The sequence below is a fragment of the Salvelinus alpinus genome, chromosome 6, assembly GCF_045679555.1.
Source record: "Salvelinus alpinus chromosome 6, SLU_Salpinus.1, whole genome shotgun sequence".
In the NCBI taxonomy this organism is placed as follows: Eukaryota; Metazoa; Chordata; class Actinopteri; order Salmoniformes; family Salmonidae; genus Salvelinus; species Salvelinus alpinus.
In genome coordinates, this window is record NC_092091.1 from 56,458,395 (window position 1) to 56,479,464 (window position 21,070).

The window sequence follows — 21,070 nt, forward strand, 5'->3', positions numbered from 1 at the left end:
CAACAAAAGTGAGTACACCCCTAAGTGCAAATGTCCAAATTGGGCCCAAAGTGTCAATATATTGTGTGGCCACCATCATTTTCCAGCACTGCCTTAACCCTCTTGGGCATGGAGTTCACCAGAGCTTCACAGGTTGCCACTGGAGTCCTCTTCCACTCCTCCATGACGACATCACGGAGCTGGTGGATGTTAGAGACCTTGCACTCCTCCACCTTCCGTTTGAGGATGCCCCACAGATGCTCAATAGGGTTTAGGTCTGGAGACATGCTTGGCCAGTCCATCACCTTTACCCTCAGCTTCTTTAGCAGGGCAGTGGTCGTCTTGGAGGTGTGTTTGGGGTCGTTATCATGTTGGAATACTGCCCTGCGGCCCAGTCTCCGAAGGGAGGGGATCATGCTCTGCTTCAGTATGTCACAGTACATGTTGGCATTCATGGTTTCCTCAATGAACTGTAGCTCCCCAGTGCCGGCAGCACTCATGCAGCCCCAGACCATGACACTCCCACCACCATGCTTGACTGTAGGCAAGACACACTTGTCTTTGAACTCCTCACCTGGTTGCCGCCACACACGCTTGACACCATCTGAACCAAATAAGTTTATCTTGGTCTCATCAGACCACAGGACATGGTTCCAGTAATCCATGTCCTTAGTCTGCTTGTCTTCAGCAAACTGTTTGCGGGCTTTCTTGTGCATCATCTTTAGAAGAGGCTTCCTTCTGGGACGACAGCCATGCAGACCAATTTGATACAGTGTACGGCGTATGGTCTGACCACTGACAGGCTGACCCCCCACCCCTTCAACCTCTGCAGCAATGCTGGCAGCAATCATACGTCTATTTCCCAAAGACCTCTGGATATGACGCTGAGCACGTGCACTCAACTTCTTTGGTCGACCATGGCGAGGCCTGTTCTGAGTGGAACCTGTCCAGTTAAACCGCTGTATGGTCTTGGCTACCGTGCTGCAGCTCAGTTTCAGGGTCTTGGCAATCTTCTTATAGCCCAGGCCATCTTTATGTAGAGCAACAATTCTTTTTTTCAGATCCTCAGAGAGTTCTTTGCCATGAGGTGCCATGTTGAACTTCCAGTGACCAGTCAGTATGAGGGAGTGTGAGAGCGATGATACCAAATTTAACACACCTGCTCCCCATTCACACCTGAGACCTTGTAACACTAACGAGTCACATGACACCGGGGAGGGAAAATGGCTAATTGGGCCCAATTTGGACATTTTCACTTAGGGGTGTACTCACTTTTGTTGCCAGCGGTTTAGACATTAATGGCAGTGTGTTGAGTTATTTTGAGGGGACAGCAAATTTACACTGTTATACAAGCTGTACACTCACTACTTTACATTGTAGCAAAGTGTCATTTCTTCAGTGTTGTCACATGAAAAGATATACTCAAATATTTACAAAAATGTGAGGGGTGTACTCACTTTTGTGATATACTGTATGTCCCTCAGATTAAACAGATCCACAGAGAATTCTAAACAAATCCAATTGGTTGAAACAGTACAGTGTGCCATCACAGCAGCAAGATTGTGAAGAACAAACATTGTTGTGAAGACAACCCGTATGTATGTTTGTACTTGAACTATTTGCACATTGTTACAACATTGTGTATAGCAATAATATGACATTTTAAATGTCTCTATTCCTTTTGAACTTTTGTTAGTGTAATGTTGACGGTTTATTTTTATTTTTCACTTTATTTATCTATTTCACTTGCTTTGGCAACGTAAACAGATGTTTCCCATGCCAATAAAGTCCTTTGAATTTAAATTACAAGAAGGGACACTCCCCACTTGCTCTGACATGTTTGTCTGGTGGAGAGAGAGAGAGAGACAGAGCACACAATGTGTGAAAGAGAGAAAGAGTAATAGAGATGGGGCACCCAATGTGTGTGTGTGAGTGAGAGAGAGAGAGAAACAGACAGACAGAGAGAGACAGAGAGAGACGGGCATGTGGCGCAATGGGTGGGAGAACGTAGAGTGAATTATACTTAATCTGAGCACCCTACTGAAAAGAAAAATGATAAGATTTGTTCTCTGGATATTACTCTTTCTCAAAAGTGGTAAGTCTGCCTTGTCAAACTGAGAGTCAATTACAAAAGTAGGCTACTATCACGTTACATGACTCTTGTGTAATTTATGTGAATATGCTATATTATTGCAAAGTGCTATGTGGAAAATGCTGCAGATTTTTTTGTTTTATAATTTCACAATCGCTTTTTGGTCATGTCCTTATTGTAAAAGAGAAAATGTGTTCTCGATGACTTACTGGTTAAATCCGGGCTGCCAACTTTTGGGCTCCAGTGGTGAAGCAGTCTAAGACACTGCATCTCAGTGTGTGAGGTGTCACTACAGACACCCTGGTTCAAATCCAGGCTGTATCACAACTGCCCGTGATTGGGAGTCCCATAGGGTGGTGCACAATTGGCCGGTTTTGGCCAATGTAGGTCATCACTGTAAATAATAATTTGCTCTTAAATGACTTGCCTAGTTAAATAGGTTAAATTAAATTAAAATTAAAAAAAGAAAGTTAGAGTGAGATTTGCAATGTGAATTTTATTGCCCCCTGGCACAACCCCTAGACGATAATTGTAGTTTTTTAAAGCTCATTTCCTGGAATTCTACGTGTTTGACATGAGTTAGGCATATGACCAGGGTAAAAAAATTAAATAATAAACACAGGTCAGCTGTTTTCAGGATGCTTTGAACATTAAATTAACACTCAAAATTTGACACGTTTGTTACTATGAGATATAAAGTACATTTTTAATATCCATGGTTGATGCAGTGGGGAACAAAATCATAGATTGCAGTCTCCTTATCCATAGACTGCTTTCAAGGTAACTCCACAAACATTTTGTAATTTGGGTGGACTATCTCTTTAAAATAGGGCTGGAAGAAAATCCTGCTTGCTGGGGTGTCCTCCTCTGAAGTGCTGTGTGTTTGAAAATGTTATTTTTATAACAATTGATTTCTCAAAATCACCCAACCTTCAAGGAAAATCTAATGAATATCAATATTCAGGTGGTTTATGCCTACTAGTTGAAGATCCTTGCCATCATCTTACTCTACACAGACAAAATATAATGTGTTTATGAGTCATCGTACCATCTCTGCCTAGCATGTGCACAATACTAAAATGTCCAAAATTATACTTGATTCCTGGAGCATTTAATAGCCAATGCTTATATCGTTTTTTTAATTTAACTTTTATTTAACTAGGCAAGTCAGTTAATAATAACCAATTCGTATTTACTAAGATGGCCTACCAAAAGGCAAAAGGCCTCCTGCGGGGACGGGGACTGGGATAAAAAAAAAAAAAATGTAAATACAAACATAGGACAAAACACACATCACGACAAGAGACACCACATCACTACATAAAGACAGATCTAAGAAACAAATCACATATCACTGTCAAATATACAGGATACGAACATTCTATTCCAGCTAAAAAAAATGGATATGTAGCATTTTGCAACAACAACAAAAAATGTATACACATCAATGGACAAAAAAAACAACATAACCAATCATTTCTTATGAAAGAAACTGGTGCATATAGTGTTTTGGAAGTAAACTCTTCAAATCTATCCCTGAGTAAAGTAGTCATAGTTCTTGTACCCAGTCAACATTCAAAATGTAAAGTTTCATCATGCCCTGTTCAACTTACCCAGAACATCTAGCTTTACATCTGCAACAGTGTGATTATGACAGACACACTCATACGGGCCCTTGTCATTGTACACAGCGTAGATGATAGGAAGAGAGAGGTCTTTGTTGATGTTCACCCTCTTCTTATTTGTACGACTTATTCAAAACTGTCCATGAATGGATAACATATCCTCATGTAATTCCTCTTCAAAGACGCAAGTAGGCATATCAGATTTCAAATATGTGATTACAGTGGCAAAATTGTGAAGAAGTGGAATAATCAAATAAGTGTGGGGAATAACAGTAGTGTTCTTGCTGACAAGTCAAGCACAGTAATGAAACAACATGTTTGCCCATTGTTAAGAATGAGAATTGTTCCACTGATCAGACTAAAAGTAAATAAATAATAAAATCTCCCGAAGACAAGAATACATAAATCTGCCCCGAACCAAATAATTTTTCTATGTGTTTTCCCCACTCTAGAATAAAACTTACACTCTAGGTAGGTCTGTCTGCTGCCTTTACGTTGTCACAGCCTAAACGACAATCACCAAAGGAGTGAACCAGTGTGGATTAAATCAACTTTTGTACATGCTGTCAAAATGCTGCATTCTGCAATACGGACTGGAGTAACAACCACCTAATTTTGTCGACAACATATATAAAACAGTGGTCCCATGCTACTCTTTTTTAGAGTTCTATAAACTCAGCAGAGATGGTTCTCTCTCTCCATTCAGCTCCACTCTAATCATGAGGGGCGTTTCTTTTTCCATCCAATCCCCTTTATCCCTTAGATAACTTGATTAATCATATGCTTCAATGTGTGGCGGTTCAAAGTGCTGTGGCAAGACAGGACGACGATAGTGGTTCAGATCGTGATGCGTCCTTGGTCATGTGCAGTGTTGCTCTATGTTATTCTTGTACAAACTAGGTTTAGTAAACGTGAAGCTCCAGTTCACTTCGTTGTATTCAGAGTCTTTCTTATTATATATCCATTAGTAATAATAGCTAAGACACAACAGACAGTATGTACTAAAGTCAATTTAATCCACACTTGCATTAGTCCGCTCTTTTGGTGATTGGCATTTAGGCTGTGAGAACGAAAAGGCAGCAGACAGACAGACCTACACTACAATAGGTTTAAGCAGGGAAGTTTGGTAGGGGGACCTGATTTGTAACTATGAAAAAAAAATGTCAAACAGATTGTGAACCCAAAAGTGTAAGTTTTATTCTAGAGGGGGGACAATAACTAGAAACATAATTGGTTAGGGTGCAAGGGCAGATTTATGTCATCTATTCTTCAGGAGATTTAATTAGCTATTTACTTTATTTAGTCTGATCAGTGGAGCAATTCTCATTCTTCACAATGGGCAAAAAGATTGTCTCATTACTGCGTTTAACTATTCCCCACACTTATTTGATTATTCCACTTCTTCACAATTTTGCCACTGTAATCATATATTTGAAATCTGATATGCCTACTTGTGTCTTTGAAAATGACTTACATGAGGCCATGTATTTTTGCAGCCATTCATGGACAGTTTTGAATAATTCAAATAGGCATAAGATAATAAATGCTCCAGGTGTCACGTTCCTGACCTGTTTTCTCTTGTTTTTGTATGTGTTTAGTTGGTCAGGGCGTGAGTTGGGGTGGGCATTCTATGTTATGTGTTTCTATGTTTAGATTCATTGTATTTGTAAGTTCTCATGTTCAGGTCTGTTTAGTTCGTTTTGTTGTTTTGTATTTTCAAGTATATTTTCGTGTCAGTGTTCGTCTGGTCTATTAAATAAATATTCATTATGTATTCATCACCCGCTGCGCCTTGGTCCGCTCATTCACCACAAGACAACCGTTACAGACCTGAACATGAGAACTTACAAATACACGAAGAACGCACGAACAGGTACAGACTACAAACAAACGCTACAGTCCCGTGTGGTACGAACATACATACAGACACGGAAGACAATCACCCACAAACAAACAGTGTGAAACAGCCTACCTATATATGATTCTCAATCAGAGGAAATGAATAACACCTGTCCCTGATTGACAACCATATAAGGCTAACAGACAATGAACCTAAACATAGAAACACATAACATAGAATGCCCACCCCAACTCACGCCCTGACCAACTAAACACATACAAAAACAAGAGAAAACAGGTCAGGAACGTGACACCAGGAATCAAAAATAATTTTCACATTTTTGTATTGTGCAGAGATTATGAGGCAGAGATGGTAGGGGGGCACAACTCATAAACACATTATATTTTGTCTGTGTAGAGTAAGATGATGGCAAGGATCTTCAACTAGTAAACATAAACCACCTGAATATTGATATTAATTTGATTTCTCTTGAAGGTTGGGTGATTTTGAGATTATTATTTTTTTAACAACATTTTCAAACACCCAGCACTTCTGAAAAAGACCAGAGGGGGCAACCCTCCTGGAGAGCAAGCAGTATTTACTTCCAGCCCTATTTTAAATAGATAGTTCACCCAAATTACAAAATATACAATGTTTGTGTCCTTACCTTGAAAGCAGTCTATGGACAAGCAGACTGCAATCTATGATTTGGTTACCCACTGCCATCAACCAATAACATTTATTGTTCAGAGCCTTGGTGTAGTGGTAACACTACCCAGCATGTGTCTCATATAACTTTCCACCTGAGAACAAGGATCAATCCCTGCATCCAACCTTCCCACTGTTTCTAGCATTTGCCTGTCTCCTTATCTTATCTCATTTCATTACTGTCTGAATAAAATGTCAACCCACCTAACAAATATTAGCATAGTTTACATTTCATCCCCCCCAAAATCTCAAAGTAACAAAGTTGTCGAATTTTGAGTGTTGATTTAATGTTCGACGCATCCTGAATTCACCTTTTTCCACTCTGGTCATAGACCTAAGCCATGTCAAAATACGTAGAATTGCTGTAAATTTGCTTTAAACAGTCAAATCTTCCTGGAGGGGGAGGGGGGGACCCCCAGTCCCCCGTCTAGGGATTGCACCAGGGGGCAATGAAATTCACAGAGCAGACCGCACTCCAAGCTTTTTTCAAAAGTTGTCAGCCCTGTAAGAGGTGTGCCGTGAAAGCTAATGAAGAGGGTGAAATTAATGTGTGTCTCACGCGCGTTGGCAGCTCTGGGTTAAATAAAGTTCAAAATAGTCGTATTTAGTGTTCACAAGTTAGAAATGTGAACTAAAGTGTAGGCTACACCTAGTAGCCATAACTACAACTCAAAGGATTCTAAAATAATAATAATACAAAGACAATACAAAACAAAAATGTACGTACTGTAGGTCACTACATACTGTAAAAGTAGAAATAAATTAAGGCTAGTCTATCATGTGCTTGGCTTGGATCCGGGAGAGCCTACAGGATTTAGTCCTGTTAATGTCTTGTATTGATGTAGCTACTGCCCTTAGCCTATGTTTTATTTCTTCCTTTCAGATCTGATTGATGCTGTAAATGTGACGGGAAAAGAGGGAATGAAAGTAACTTTACCGACTGGACTTACTGAACTACGTAGCGGCACTGTTATAGCATGGTCTTTCCCATTGAGTCGTTCAGATTCATTTGATAACATAGCTCTGCTGAATGCTGGTGTGATTACAATGAACTACAGTAGGAAGTTCAAAGACAGACTGAAGCTGGATACTCAGACTGGATCTCTCACCATCAGAAACCTCACCATCAACGACTCTGGACTTTATAAAATACTTATCATCGATACACAGAGTTCATCTAAGATTGCAAATCTAACTGTCTATGGTGCGTGTCTGGCTTCTTTTTTTACTTCCCTTTTTTCCATTCTCCCATTTAGTCTGTTACCCAGAGTTGTTTCAATGAAGATCAAGAAAGACCTTTGTATTTAGTTACATGTTTTTAAACTAACATTTACCATGGCTGATCTGAGTCTGCCACATGTTTGCAAAAGAAGTAGCCCACTTCTTTATATATGTTTAGGTCTCATTTATGACATCTTAGTTTTTACTGTAACACATTTTTAATCTCTGTTTGTCATTGAGTCACTGCCTAATCATTCTGCTTTCCCAGCCTCAGTGTCTGCTCCTCACATCAGTCACTCAGTGGACAGTCCATTTGAAAAAGTGAGCTGTTCATTGGTGTGCACTGTGAAGAACGGGAGAGAGGTGATCTTGTCCTGGTACAGAGGAGAGGAGATATTCAACCAGACCAGCAGCCCTGATCTTCTCGCCAATCTCTCTCTCCCTCTGGAGTTAAAAAAAATAAATACTGACACCTACAGATGTGAGGCTTCCAACCCTGTTGACTCAAAACCAAGTCCACTCAACTTTCAAACGCTCTGCCCTCAATTGTCCTCACGCTCTGCCGTCAAAGGTATGTCAACACTGCATATAGTATTGTGTTTTTCCTTTTTGTAGGTCAGTGAGAGCCAACACCCAGACAGTGTCTGCTCTTCATTTCCTCACTAACAACTTATTTTGTAGGATAGTAAGGGGAGAAATATTTTTAACATTAAAACATGAGGGTAGTTTTTACAAAATCCCTCAACATGCGTATTATCATATTGTAATTATTTTAACTTATGTATTACAGCCAGCTGATTTCTGTATTCATTTGCCTATGAGCCTTGTAGCCTACTTTATAATACCTTCATCAATGTCATTCATCGGTATTGACTAAAGCACATGGCATGGGTTTGAACAGCTGAATTTCACTTAGACAGGAAGAATATAGGCTGCAGGTGAATACAGGGCAAGGCCACATACAACATACAGTTGATTAACAAATATGGTAGATGAGAAAAAGTGAATGAAAAAGTTATGACAAGCAATGCCAAATGAGTGACTGAACAGTTCACTCCCACCCACCCTCCATTTTACTCCTGACAGAGTCTGGCCCCATCGCACTGGTCACATTGTTAGCAGTTGGGATAATAAGTGGTGGTATATTCTGGGCAGTTAAAATAAGAACATGTGGAGGTAAGTACAATCTGTGTTACAGTTCACATCATACAGAGTACCCTGAAGGTAACAAACACAGAACATAGGTAATTGTGTAATATCATGCCTTTTCCCTAAATGTCAATGCAGCCTGCATGCAAAGTGAAGAAGACCAACATTATGCTGATGTGAACTTTCAGAGATCGGTAAGTGCAATGTTTATGGATGTGTGCATGCACTGTGCATATACTGTATGTGTGCATGCACTGTGCATTTACAGTATGTGTGCATGCACTGTGTATATATGTGCATGCACTGTGTATATATGTGTGCATGCACTGTGTATATATGTGCATGCATATTATGATTCTTTCTATGCAACTTCTGTATCTGTGAACACACACACATTTTAGGATGGAAGTGGTCACTTGTTGTTGGCTTGTATAACATACCAGCCAATGTGATAATACAGAATACATAAGAACAAGCACAGTTTGCAAATGGGTGGATCTTATTGAATTATAGGCTTCTGTTTCTAATTGTTTATGTGCTGGCTTTACAGGTTGGGGATATACCGGTATCTGGCACCGGAGGAGTCTGTTCACCAGAGGAGTCTGTTTTGTACGCAGATGTCAGAATCTCACCTTCTGTTCAGTCAGGACTGGATTCAATCACTCCTCTCTCAAAGCTGTGACCTTGGCGTGGTTTAGAGGCTTGTGTGTCTCAATGACCCTGAGAGCTACTCCGGAGGGGGCTTTGGCCCCTGGTAGGTTTAGCCATTCCGGATTGGTCTCCGGTGAGGGGCCAGACCAACGACAGCATTGGTCCTACATGTTTCACGTTGGCATGGTGCTATAGGTATGCAACTAACCCACTCTGACAATGTTACATGCTGTGTGTACAGTTGAAGTCGGAAGTTTACATACACTTACGTTGTAGTCATTAAAACTCATTTTTCCACCACTCCACAAATGTATTGTTAACAAACTATAGTTTTGGCAAGTCGGTTTGGACATCTACTTTGTGCATGACACAAATAATTTTTCCAACAATTGTTTTCAGACAGATTATTTCACTTATAATTCACTGTATCACAATTCCAGTGGGTCAGAAGTTTACATACACTAAGTTGACTGTAACTTTAAACAGTTTGGAAAAATCCAGAAAATGATGTCATGGCTTTAGAAGCTTCTGATAGGCTAATGGACATCATTTGAGTCAATTGGAGGTGTACCTGTGGATGTATTTCAAGGCCTACCTTCAAACTCAGTGCCTCTTTGCTTGACATCATGGGAATATCAAAATAAATCAGCCAAGACCTCAGAAAAATAATTGTGGACCTTCACAAGTCTGGTTCATCCTTATGAGAAATTTACAAATGCCTGAAGGTACCACGTTCATCTGTACAAACAATAGTGCGCAAGTATAAACACCATAGGACCCTGCAGCCGTCATACCGCTCAGGAAAGAGACGCGTTCTGTCTCCTAGAGATTAACATACTTTGGTATTAAAAGTCCAAATCAATCCCAGAACAACAGCAAAGGACCTTGTGAAGATGCTGAAGGAAACAGGTGAAAAGTATCTTTATCCACAGTAAAACGAGTCCTATATTGACATAACCTGAAAGGCCGCTCTGCAAGGAAGAAGCCACTGCTCCAAAACCACCATAAAAAAGCCAGACGGTTTGCAACTGCACATGGGGACAAATATCGTACTTTTTGGAGGAATGTCCGGTGAATCTGATGAAACAAAAATAGAACTGTTTGGCCATAATGACCATCGTTATGTTTGAAGAAAAAAGGGGGATGCTTGCAAGCCGAAGAACACCATCCCAACCGTGAAGAACGAGGGTGGCAGCATCATGTTGTGGGGGTGCTTTGCTGTAGGAGGGACTGGTGAACTTCACAAAATAGATGGCATCATGAGGACGGAAAATGATGTGGATATATGGAAGCAACATCTCAAGAAATCAGTCAGGAAGTTAAAGCTTGGTCGCAAATAGGTCTTCCAAATGGACAATGACCCCAAGCATACTTCCAAAGTTGTGGCAAAATGGATTAAGGACAACAAAGTCAAGGTATTGGAGTGGTCATCACAAAGCCCTGACCTCAATCCTATAGAACATTTGTGGGCAGAACTGAAAAAGCGTGTACGAGCAAGGAGGCCTACAAACATGACTCAGTTACACCAGCTCTGTCAGGACGAATGAGCCAAAATTCACCCAAATTATTGTGGGAAGCTTGTCGAAGGCTACCCGAAACATTTGACCCAAGTTAAACAATTTAAAGGCAATGCTACCAAATATCAACTGAGTGTATGTAAACGTCTGACCCACTGGGAATGTGATAAAAATTAATAAAAGCTGAAATAAATCAATTTCTCTACTATTATTCTGACATTTCACATTCTTAAAATAAAGACATGGAATTTTTACTAAGACAGGGAATTTTTACTTGGATTAAATGTCAGGAATTGTGAAAAACTGAGTTTAAATGTATTTGGCTGAGGTGTATGTAAACTTCCGACTTCACTGTATATTCCTGCATTGTCAGATTAGTACGTAATGCATCATCCATCTGATCCATATAATCGCATATTCCTTCTTTCGGACCGCACGTACAGTTACTAATTTTACTAATTTTACAATCTAAACAATATATTCCCAACTGTAGTTAAGAATCCCTCAATTTCATCATCTGCTGTCGCCAGGTCACACGCTTCGCTTCCGGAGGACCAAGACGACATTCGATATCCCTGTGTCAGTGTTGGCAACATGGCCCGTGGCAAAAGCGAGTGTACAACATGATTGCAATCTCCATCATGGAACCCATTGTCGAAAGCGACATATTTTTTATCACCTTCTGTGGTTTGACAACTTCTTGATCTTTGGAAAGATTCAAAGTATGCAGCGTCCGTCTCGCAAAGGAACCACAAGGAGGCATTGCATTTCTATTCCACCGTGGATGGTCCTCTTTCAAATGAATGACATCCGGCGCAATGTAACAGAGTGCTTACATTAATGTGAATCAATCCTATGAATTAAAATGGTCAATTTAGGTACAATCAATTAGCTTAATTTCTCAGAGATCAAATTATATCTCAACACGTGTTTTTATAGAAATGCGAATATTATCTGTTTCTAACGACAGAAATGATTTCAGATCAATCTGAGATGGTGGGTGTCATGGCTTGCTGAAGTGACAAGGAATGAACCAATAGATAAACAGAATGTAAACTGCCTGAAGGCCCAAAAAACAGGATCAGGCCAGATATTGTGTGTTAATACTGAATGTTAATATCCATTGTGAGAGAATGAAAAATAGTAGTAAATGTGTCAAGACAAAACAAAGCAGTTCAGAAGAAAATGGAATAAAAACGTGCACAACTGCAGGGTGAAAATAACTGAAAAACAAATAGCCTTTATAGAAATATAAATGTTTGAGTTGTCAGATGCTATATATTTTCAACACTATGCAGGATTTAAAAATACTATATTTGAAAGTTATCCAGCATTCTGCAGCTACCATCAGAGTTGCATGTCTCTTTCTATGACTGTGGTGTGGTCATTTTATTCACATATGATCAGAAGCATAGCTGATAGGAATGTGTTTTACAGAATACAGGCCTACACAGATGACTTCTGATCTTCTGTACATCACTGTTCTATCTGCAAGGTTCTTTGAATAAGCCCCTGACGTTAATCTAATAACAAAACCCACAAATGGAGAGAGTATGGTACATGCTTCTGGTTGCTCAATTAAGACTACAAATACACATGTATCAAAATGAACATGTCAACCCACATGGATTCCATCAACCCCTTCATCATCCCCAGAGTATGGTGAGTTTGCATGCATATGTATGTGTGCATGTGCGATTGTATTGCATGCTATGTAGAAATGAGCTTCTTTCTCACCATAGCGTGTGGTTATCGCTTCTCTGTCTGTTCACTTTGTAGTCAGTAGCCTATATGGGTCAGTCACTCTCATTCTCACTTGCTTATAGGAGAGATGTGGTACCTTCCTCCAGCACTGTACAGCTTCTCTTACGCAAAATAGCTCACGCCACAAACCATGCTCTCAATCCCTTTTGGATAAGAAAGGAGATATAACAGACTGACCCTAGCCCCCCGACACATAAACTATGACTGCATAAATACTGGAGGCTGAGACAGGAGGACTCGGGAGACACTGTGGCCCCGTCCGACGATAACCCCGGACAGGGCCAAGCAGGCAGGATTTAACCCCACCCACTTTGCCAAAGCACAGCCCCACACCACTAGAGGGATATCTTCAAACCACCAACTTACTACCCTGAGACAAGGCCGAGTTTAACCCACGAAGATCTTCCCCACGGCACGAAGAGGAGGAGGAGGAGGAAGATCAAGAAGAGGAGGAGGAACAAGCAAACTAGCCTGGATAAATCCAGTATGTTTGTGCTATCATATCAACAACTTGTCTGTCCTTGTCATGCCAAACACCGGCATGTTTGGAATGACAATGAGTGAAAAGGATTTGGCATGATAGCACAGACTGGATTTCTCCAGGCTACAAGCACACACCATAAAATGGGAACTATAATTAACTAAGTTGAGTTAGCATTATGCCATAGGCTCTGTAATATATGCAGATTTAACAAAATGGTGCAATTATCGTGCATTTAATTGAACTTGTCTGTCTGGGAAAATACTAAAGCCCCACTCCTTACTTTGAAAAACAACAAAACAGCAACTCTGCCACTTGGTTTGCTATAAAGCTGAGGAATGGGGCTGAAGAAACTTAACCATAGAAAGTCCCACCAAGTCGACTACTTTAAAATGGTGTATGTCTTCGATGTATGTCTTCGATGTTCAATGGCACTGACCATACTCAAGTTTTGTGCAAAGTGCGCTCTCTATCCAACTCTAGGGAGTGAGGTTACATAACTGTGATGCAGCCTTTGCTTGAGTAGCTTTCTCAGGAGCGGTTAGTTGAGTTTTTATACAAGAAGAAGCAAGTGGTGAATTTCTTAACAATTATGTTCAGGTCTCTTATCATGTGGACTTTAGACTTGATATTACTTTTGTGTTTTTTATTCTCAGTGTGCTGGGGGCTGTACATACTGAAGTTGAGACAGAAGTGAAGACAGTAGGCAGATTTCCATTGACCCAGGTTTATTCCACAAAAGCAATGTTGCAAAAAAGATAATTGCGACATATGCCATGGAAACAGCAGGTACAGAAGAAATTTTTTGTAAAGATTGACAACATTTGTATCCGTTCGACACTGGTCGGTTTTTCTTTTGTCAAACTTTCTTTATTGCGACAAATGAACTCAGGGGGGATGTGCAACTCAGGACCACATTAACCCACTGGCACAGAGCTAAAGCCTAAAGTTGTAGCCATGAGGGCTGCATACTGAATGTCAACTTGCACTCTTTAGATGGGGTACAATTAAAGGAAAGTAAATATATGGCTAGGGGGGATGTGACTAACTGACATAAATATACAGAAGTCCAGCTATTCAAGTAATCATTGTTAGAGAGTGTGTGTGTGTGTGTGTGTTTGTGTGTTACTTCTGCTTTTTCAACATTTAGAGAAGTGTATCAGACAGGTTAAAAAAAATGCAACTGTCTGACCAAGCAGAGGAAGGGCCACTTTATTTGACCTGCATCCTGTGTTCAAGCATGTCTGAGTTTTTTGGGCTAAAATGTCCTGGTACTGTAAAGTTCACAATGCCGGTGACCTTAATAAGGGCCCCAGGACCAGTTGAAGCAAAATAGCCCCATAACATCAAAGATCCACCACCATATTTTACAGTAGAGATGAGGTATTTTCTGCATATGCATTGTTCTTTCATAGGCAAAACCCACTGCTGCTGTGTGTGGCCAACAAGATTTATTTTCAGGTCATATGACCATAGTACCGGTGCCAATGCCATTTCGCAAATTCCAGGCAGTGATATGGTCAGATGTCATGAAAATAGACATCTTTGACCACGCACACCAATGGTGTGTATTATTTATATTTTTTGCTAACCTTTATCAAGGCATCCAATAATTGCGGACCCCACTGTACATATGTGACTGTGTCTCTGCTTGTGACCACAGACTAATTTACTTTCCCATCAGTCTGTCACATTGTGTGGTCAGCGCTTTTCTGTCCCATGTTACTAGTGGTTTGACCCCACTGAGAAGCAGCCCCACACAGTCTTCTCTGCGTATAGGAGTCCCATCTGACACGCAGGCCTATGTGGTGAAATACCACTGCTATGAATACATTCCACTGCAGCGAACAAAATAGTTCTCAATAATACTAAAGGTCTACTCATCAGTTTTACAATGGTCGGATCCATTTAGGCCTGTAGGGGTCTTTAGATTTCTAAAAGATAAAGTGTAACACTGGAAAAGGAGGGGTATTCTGCATGGGTGGGTAGGCCTGGGAGTGTAACTTTACAGTGCTTTTCTACAACATTGTTTTCACATTTTCTAACTGAATGAAGTATGCAAATCGGTAATTTGCATACCTAACTTGCTTAGAAAATGTGTTCTGCCTGTTCTTCAACACAAGGGAGCCTCCAGCGTACATACTCCATGGAACTTGATAATAAAGTATGCATAAGGCATAAGCCTAATATCGTTCTGTGTTTATGTCTCACCCACACAAACTCACATACCAAACTAATGTTCATCTAAAATGGTTTAGGATCCTATTCACTTGAATTATCCACTAGCATTTTCCACGAGAATTTAGTTGACTAAATTAATAATACTTCATTAAAACTTCAATAGATTTCAGCCAATATGACTTGCATGAGAGAAAACAACAGTTTCTCCACTTCTAAACATTCTATTCAGGAAATTCTTATCATGCTTTATGTTTATATTTCAGTTGTTGCGTATATTACATTTGCTTTATTTGATGACTTTATGATTTCATTCCAAGTCATCATCTCACCTCTATATAGCTGCTGCCTATGCTGTCTGACAAAATTGCTATTTTAGTAGATCTTCAAAGTAAATACGGCATAATTTTATTATTGCTGAAAACCAACTATCAATCACTTATAGATGTTTTTTTCAGGTTGAGATACCCCGCGAAGCAAATGCTCTCTATCAATTTTGATAACGCGTTCTTCTGTCTCTTCTCTCCATATCTGTCTGACGCACACTAACCACATAGGTGGTTTGCCGTAGCAAACTACCTGATTTCGTTTTTTTCATGATCGATCTCTGTCTGCCACGCCCTGATCTGTTTCACCTGTCCTTGTGATTGTCTCCACCCCCTCCAGGTGTCGCTGATTTTCCCCAGTGTATTTATCCATGTGTTTCCTGTCTCTCTGTGCCAGTCCGTCTTGTATGTTTTTCCAAGTCAACCAGCGTTTTTCCCGTTCTCCTGCTTTTTGCTATTCTCCTTTTTCTAGTGCTCCTGGTTTTGACCCTTGCCTGTTTCTGGACTCTGTACCCACCTAACTGACCATTCTGCCTGCCTTGACCACGAGCCTGTCTGCCACTCTGTACCTCCTGGACTCTGATCTGGTTCTGACCTTTTGCCTGTCCACGACCATTCTGTTGCCTACTCCTTTTGGATTAATAAACATTGTAAGACTCCAACCATCTGCCTCCTGTCTCTGCATCTGGGTTTCGCCTTGTGTCATGATAGTGTTGAGGCAGGATATGGTTTTTACATATTGTGTATTTTTATATTTAACACATTTCTGTTTGTTGGCAATGTCAATTTTTTCCCCAAATACTTACTTTTATGTTCGATAGCTGGACAGGCAAACGCCGCCGCGTACCAAACTGTAAACCAATCAAAACTTTTCTACTATCCATGGTACTATCGCTGCTGATCACATCTGCCAATCACATTATCTGTATCTAAGGTAGTAGACAGAGAGTTCTCTGTCCAACACACTGCTCTCAGGTAAAGTATTTGTATTTATTTTATATAAATGTGATACCATCAATGCACCCAACTTAGAACACAGGAACCTTAGTAATGTAGCTAGCTTGCTAGATAGTTACAACAAATATAACTGTTGCTCGCTATCAGGAGCAGAAAGCTTTATCATTAGCTAGCATGTCATTTCGGGACAAGGAGCATTTTAGCTATCAGTTTATTCCAAGTAATATTTGAAGACCACACAAATCTATACGACAAGCAGTGTAAATCTAATACAGTCATCAAGGCAGGACCCACTAATTTCATTCATACTGACAAATGAGAAATGCCACATTATCTATGTCAATAGTTGGAGTAGGATGATTGCATAACACCCTGCTTCAAACTGTCAGGATGTTAATTGTCTAGCTCACAAACTACACTCCTCTGCTGTGATGATTTATTTTATTAATTCTTGTCTCTCACTTTTATCTCACATGTTCTATTTAGAACTCCTGTGTTCTGTTCCTGTAAATCAACCAAGTGCTATTCACCAAGCATGGGCTGATTCACTCTCCTGTGAGGAGAACCATTCTACTGCAGTTTGAACTAGCCCTGCCGTCACTATTTAGACATTGGCACCACATGCATTAGCTTGTTGTCTTTTCTTTGTGAGGTTTGTCTTAGACAGTCTAGAGTATTTTAGAGTTGAAGAACTTGTTTGAGCATCTCGAAGACTATTTTCTATATAGAATCAGTGTAATAGGTGACAGATTATTTTACTATTTTAACATGCAGTGGCGCACCGGTTCCAGAATCTCAGAAACGGCCAGCCTCCTGGGCTTTTCACACGCGACAGTGTTTAGGGTTTAACGAGAATGGTGTGACGAATAAAAAACATGCGCAGTATGACGTTGTGCAGAACGGCATCTCAATGCACAACTTGTCGGTTCTTGTAACAGATGGGCTATTGCAGCAGATGATCACACCGGATTCCACTCCTATCGGCTAAAAACAAGAAGAAGGGGCTCCAATGTTTTGCTAGCACAAACTGGAATATGTTCCGGGATTCCTCCAATGGTATTGAGGAGTACACCACACCAGTGGCACAGCCTACCAGAGGAGCTAAACTACTTCTATGCTCTCTTCGAGGCAAATAACACTGAAAGCACCAGCTGTTCCGGAAAACTGTGTGATCACGCTCTCCGCAGCCGATGTGAGTAAGACCTTTAGACAGGTCAACATTCACAAGGCCGCATGGCCAGACGGATTACCGGGACGTGTACTGCGAGCATGCGCTGACCACCTGGCAAGTGTCTTCACTGGCATTTTCAACCTCTCCCTGTCCGAGTCTGTTTTAAGCAGACCACCATAGTCCCTGTGCCCATGAACACTAAGGTAACCTGCCTAAACGACTACCAACACAAGTGGTTTGAAATGCTGGTCATGGCTCACATCAACACCATCATCCCAGAAATCCTAAACCCACTCCAATTTGCATACCACCCCAACAAATCCACAGATGATGCAATCTCCATTGCACTCCACACTGCCCTTTCCCACCTGGACAAAACGAACACCTATATGAGAATGCTATTCAGTGACTACAGCTCAGCGTTCAACACCATAGTGCCCTCAAAGCTCATCAATAAGCTAAGGACCCTGGGACTAAAGCCCTCCCTCTGCAACTGGATCTTGAACTTCCTGACGGGCCACCCCCAGGTGGTAAGGGTAGGTAACAACACATCCGTCACAATGATCCTCCACACAGGGGTCCCTCAGGGGTGTGTGCTCAGTCCCCTCCTGTACTCCCTGTTCACTCATGACTGCATGGCCAGGCACGACTCCAACACCATCATTAAATTTGCAGATGACACAGCAGTGGTAGGCCTGATTACCGACAGCGATGAGACAGACTATAGGGAGGAGGTTAGAGACCTGGCCGTGTGGTGCCAGGACACCAACCTCTCCCTCAATGTGATCAAGACAAAGGAGATGATTGTGGACTACAGGACAAAGAGGACTGAGCACACCCCCATTCTCATCGATGGGGCTGCAGGTTGAGAGCTTCAAGTTCCTTGGTGTCCACATCACCAGCAAACTAACATGGTCCATGCACACCAAGACAGTCGTGAAGAGGGCACGACAAAACCTATTCCCCCTCGGGAAACTGAAAAGATTTGGCATGGGTCCTCAGATCCTCAAAAGGTTCGACAGCTACACCATCGAGAGCATCCTGACTGGTTGCATCACTGCCTGGTATGGCAACTGCTCGGCCTCCGACCGCAAGGCACTACAGAGGGTAGTGCGAACGGCCCAGTACATCACTGGGGCCAAGCTTCCTGCCATCCAGGACCTCTATACCAGGTGGTGTCAGAGGAAGGCCCTAAAAATTGTCAAAGACCCCAGCCACCCTAGTCATAAACTGTTCTCTCTGTTACCGAGCGGTACTGGAGCGCCAAGCCTAGGTCCAAGTGGCTTCTAAACAGCTTCTACACCAAGCCATATGACTCCTGACCATCTAATCAAATGGTGCTACCCAGAGTATTTGGTGTGCCCCCCCCCCCCCCTCTTTACACCATTGCTACTCTCTGTTGTCATCTATGCATAGTCACTTTAAAAACTCTACCTACATGTACATACTACCTCAAATAACCGGTGCCCCCTCACATTGACACTGTATCAGTACCCCCCTGTATATAATTTCGCTACTGTTATTTCACTGCTGCTCTTTAATTACTTGTTACTTTTATCTCTTATTCTTCTCTGTATTCTTTTAACTGTATTGCTGGTTAGGGGCTCGTAAGTAAGCATTTCACTGTACCTGTTGTATGCGGCGCATGTGACTAAGAAGTACATTAATTTCCAAAGGAACGCTGCATTTGCATTGCAGCATTGTGTTGCAGAGGCAGTTGCAGTGCATTCTTTGTGGTGCATACGTTGGATGTATCGAATGTATGCATCAAACTAGACGGCTTGACAGAAACGGTAGCAGAAGGTGAATGTTGAACTTTTGTTGCACACATTTCCCGATGATGCTGCATACCATTTTGCGCAATGAAGCTGTAAGCGTGATCAAGGTTTTACCCATGATACATTACGGTTTTGATCCTCTCGAACACGGACAATGAGAGAAGTGAAAAAAATCTCCTTAGTTGGTAATTTTCTCAATCTAAAGGCACAACCTAGATTCGAGACAATGTCTTAAGTAGTTGAACATGTTATTACTCCAACGTGATTCCCTGATCCACCTCTACGCAGACGACGCCATTCTGTATACATCTGGCCCTTCTTTAGACACTGTGTCAATTAACCTCCAAACGAGCTTCAATGCCATACAACGCTCCTTCCATGGCCTCCAACTGCTCTTAAATGCTAGTAAAACCAAATGCATGCTTTTCAACCATTCGCTGCCCACACCCGCCCGTCCGACTAGCATCACTACCCTGGACGGTTCTGACCTAGAATATGTGGACAACTACAAATACCTAGGTGTCTGGTTAGAATGTAAACTCTCCTTCCAGACTCATATTAAACATCTCCAATCCAAAATTAAATCTAGAATCGGCTTTCTATTTCACAACAAAGCCTCTTTCACTCACACCGCCAAACTTACCCTAGTAAAACTGACTATCCTACCGATCCTCGACTTCGGCGATGTCATCTACAAAATAGCTTCCAATACTCTACTCAGCAAACTGGATGCAGTCTATCACAGTGCCATCTGTTATGTTACCAAAGTCCCTTATACCACCCACTACTGCGACCTGTATGCTCTAGTCGGCCGGCCCTCACTACATATTCGTCGCCAGACCCACTTTGCTCCAGGTCATCTATAAGTCTTTGCTAGGTAAAGCTCGCCTTATCTCAGCTCACTGGTCACAATAACAACACCCACCCGTAGCACATGCTCCACTAGGTATATCTCACTGGTCATCCCCAAAGCCAACACCATATTTCCCTCACTAACTTTAAACATCAGCTATCTGAGCAGCTAACCAGTCGCTGCAGCAGTACATAGTCCATATGTAAATAGCCCACCCAATCTACCTCTCTCATCCCCATATTGTTTTTATTTACTTTTGTGCTCTTTTGCACACCAGTATCTCTACTTGCACATCATCATCTGCTCATTTATCACTCCAGTGTTAATCTGCTAAATTGTAATTACTTTGCTACTATGGCCTATTTATTGCCTTACGTCCTCACACCATTTGCACACACTGTATATAGACACTCTTTTTTTTCTATTGTGTTATTGACTGTACGCTTGTTTATTCCATGTGTAACTCTGTGTTGTTGTTTGTGTCGCACTGCTTTGCTTTATCTTGGCCAGGTCGCAGTTGTAAATGAGAACTTGTTCTCAACTAGCCTACCTGGTTAATAAAGGTGAAATAACAAAATATATAATAATAAACGTGGTGAAAGTGACAAACTGACACGTTTTAACTTTGGTCAATACAACTTTATATGATTTGGCCTTTGATTTGATGCCCTGCACATGCACAGATTGCCGCAAAACAACCGTTAGACCAGATGATGTGTCTCTGCTTAGCTAGCAAACGGCGATATGACATCACTTACAAGTGTGATCGGGGCTTTTCTA

The 21,070-nt window shown here is 41.3% G+C and overlaps 1 protein-coding gene across 1 annotated transcript in view; it reads left to right on the forward strand.

Annotated features, from left to right (window-relative positions):
- Nucleotides 1-1,915: 1,915 nt before the first annotated feature.
- LOC139579711 (cell adhesion molecule CEACAM5-like) overlaps nt 1,916-21,070 on the forward strand; it is a 35,752-nt gene continuing 16,597 nt past the window's right edge. The window contains exons 1-6 of the mRNA XM_071408541.1: nt 1,916-2,074; nt 7,128-7,448; nt 7,734-8,036; nt 8,552-8,641; nt 8,753-8,808; nt 9,165-9,292. Coding sequence (XP_071264642.1) covers nt 2,032-2,074; nt 7,128-7,448; nt 7,734-8,036; nt 8,552-8,641; nt 8,753-8,808; nt 9,165-9,292 — 941 coding nt within the window. The 5' untranslated portion in view covers nt 1,916-2,031. The remainder of the gene's footprint in view (nt 2,075-7,127; nt 7,449-7,733; nt 8,037-8,551; nt 8,642-8,752; nt 8,809-9,164; nt 9,293-21,070) is intronic.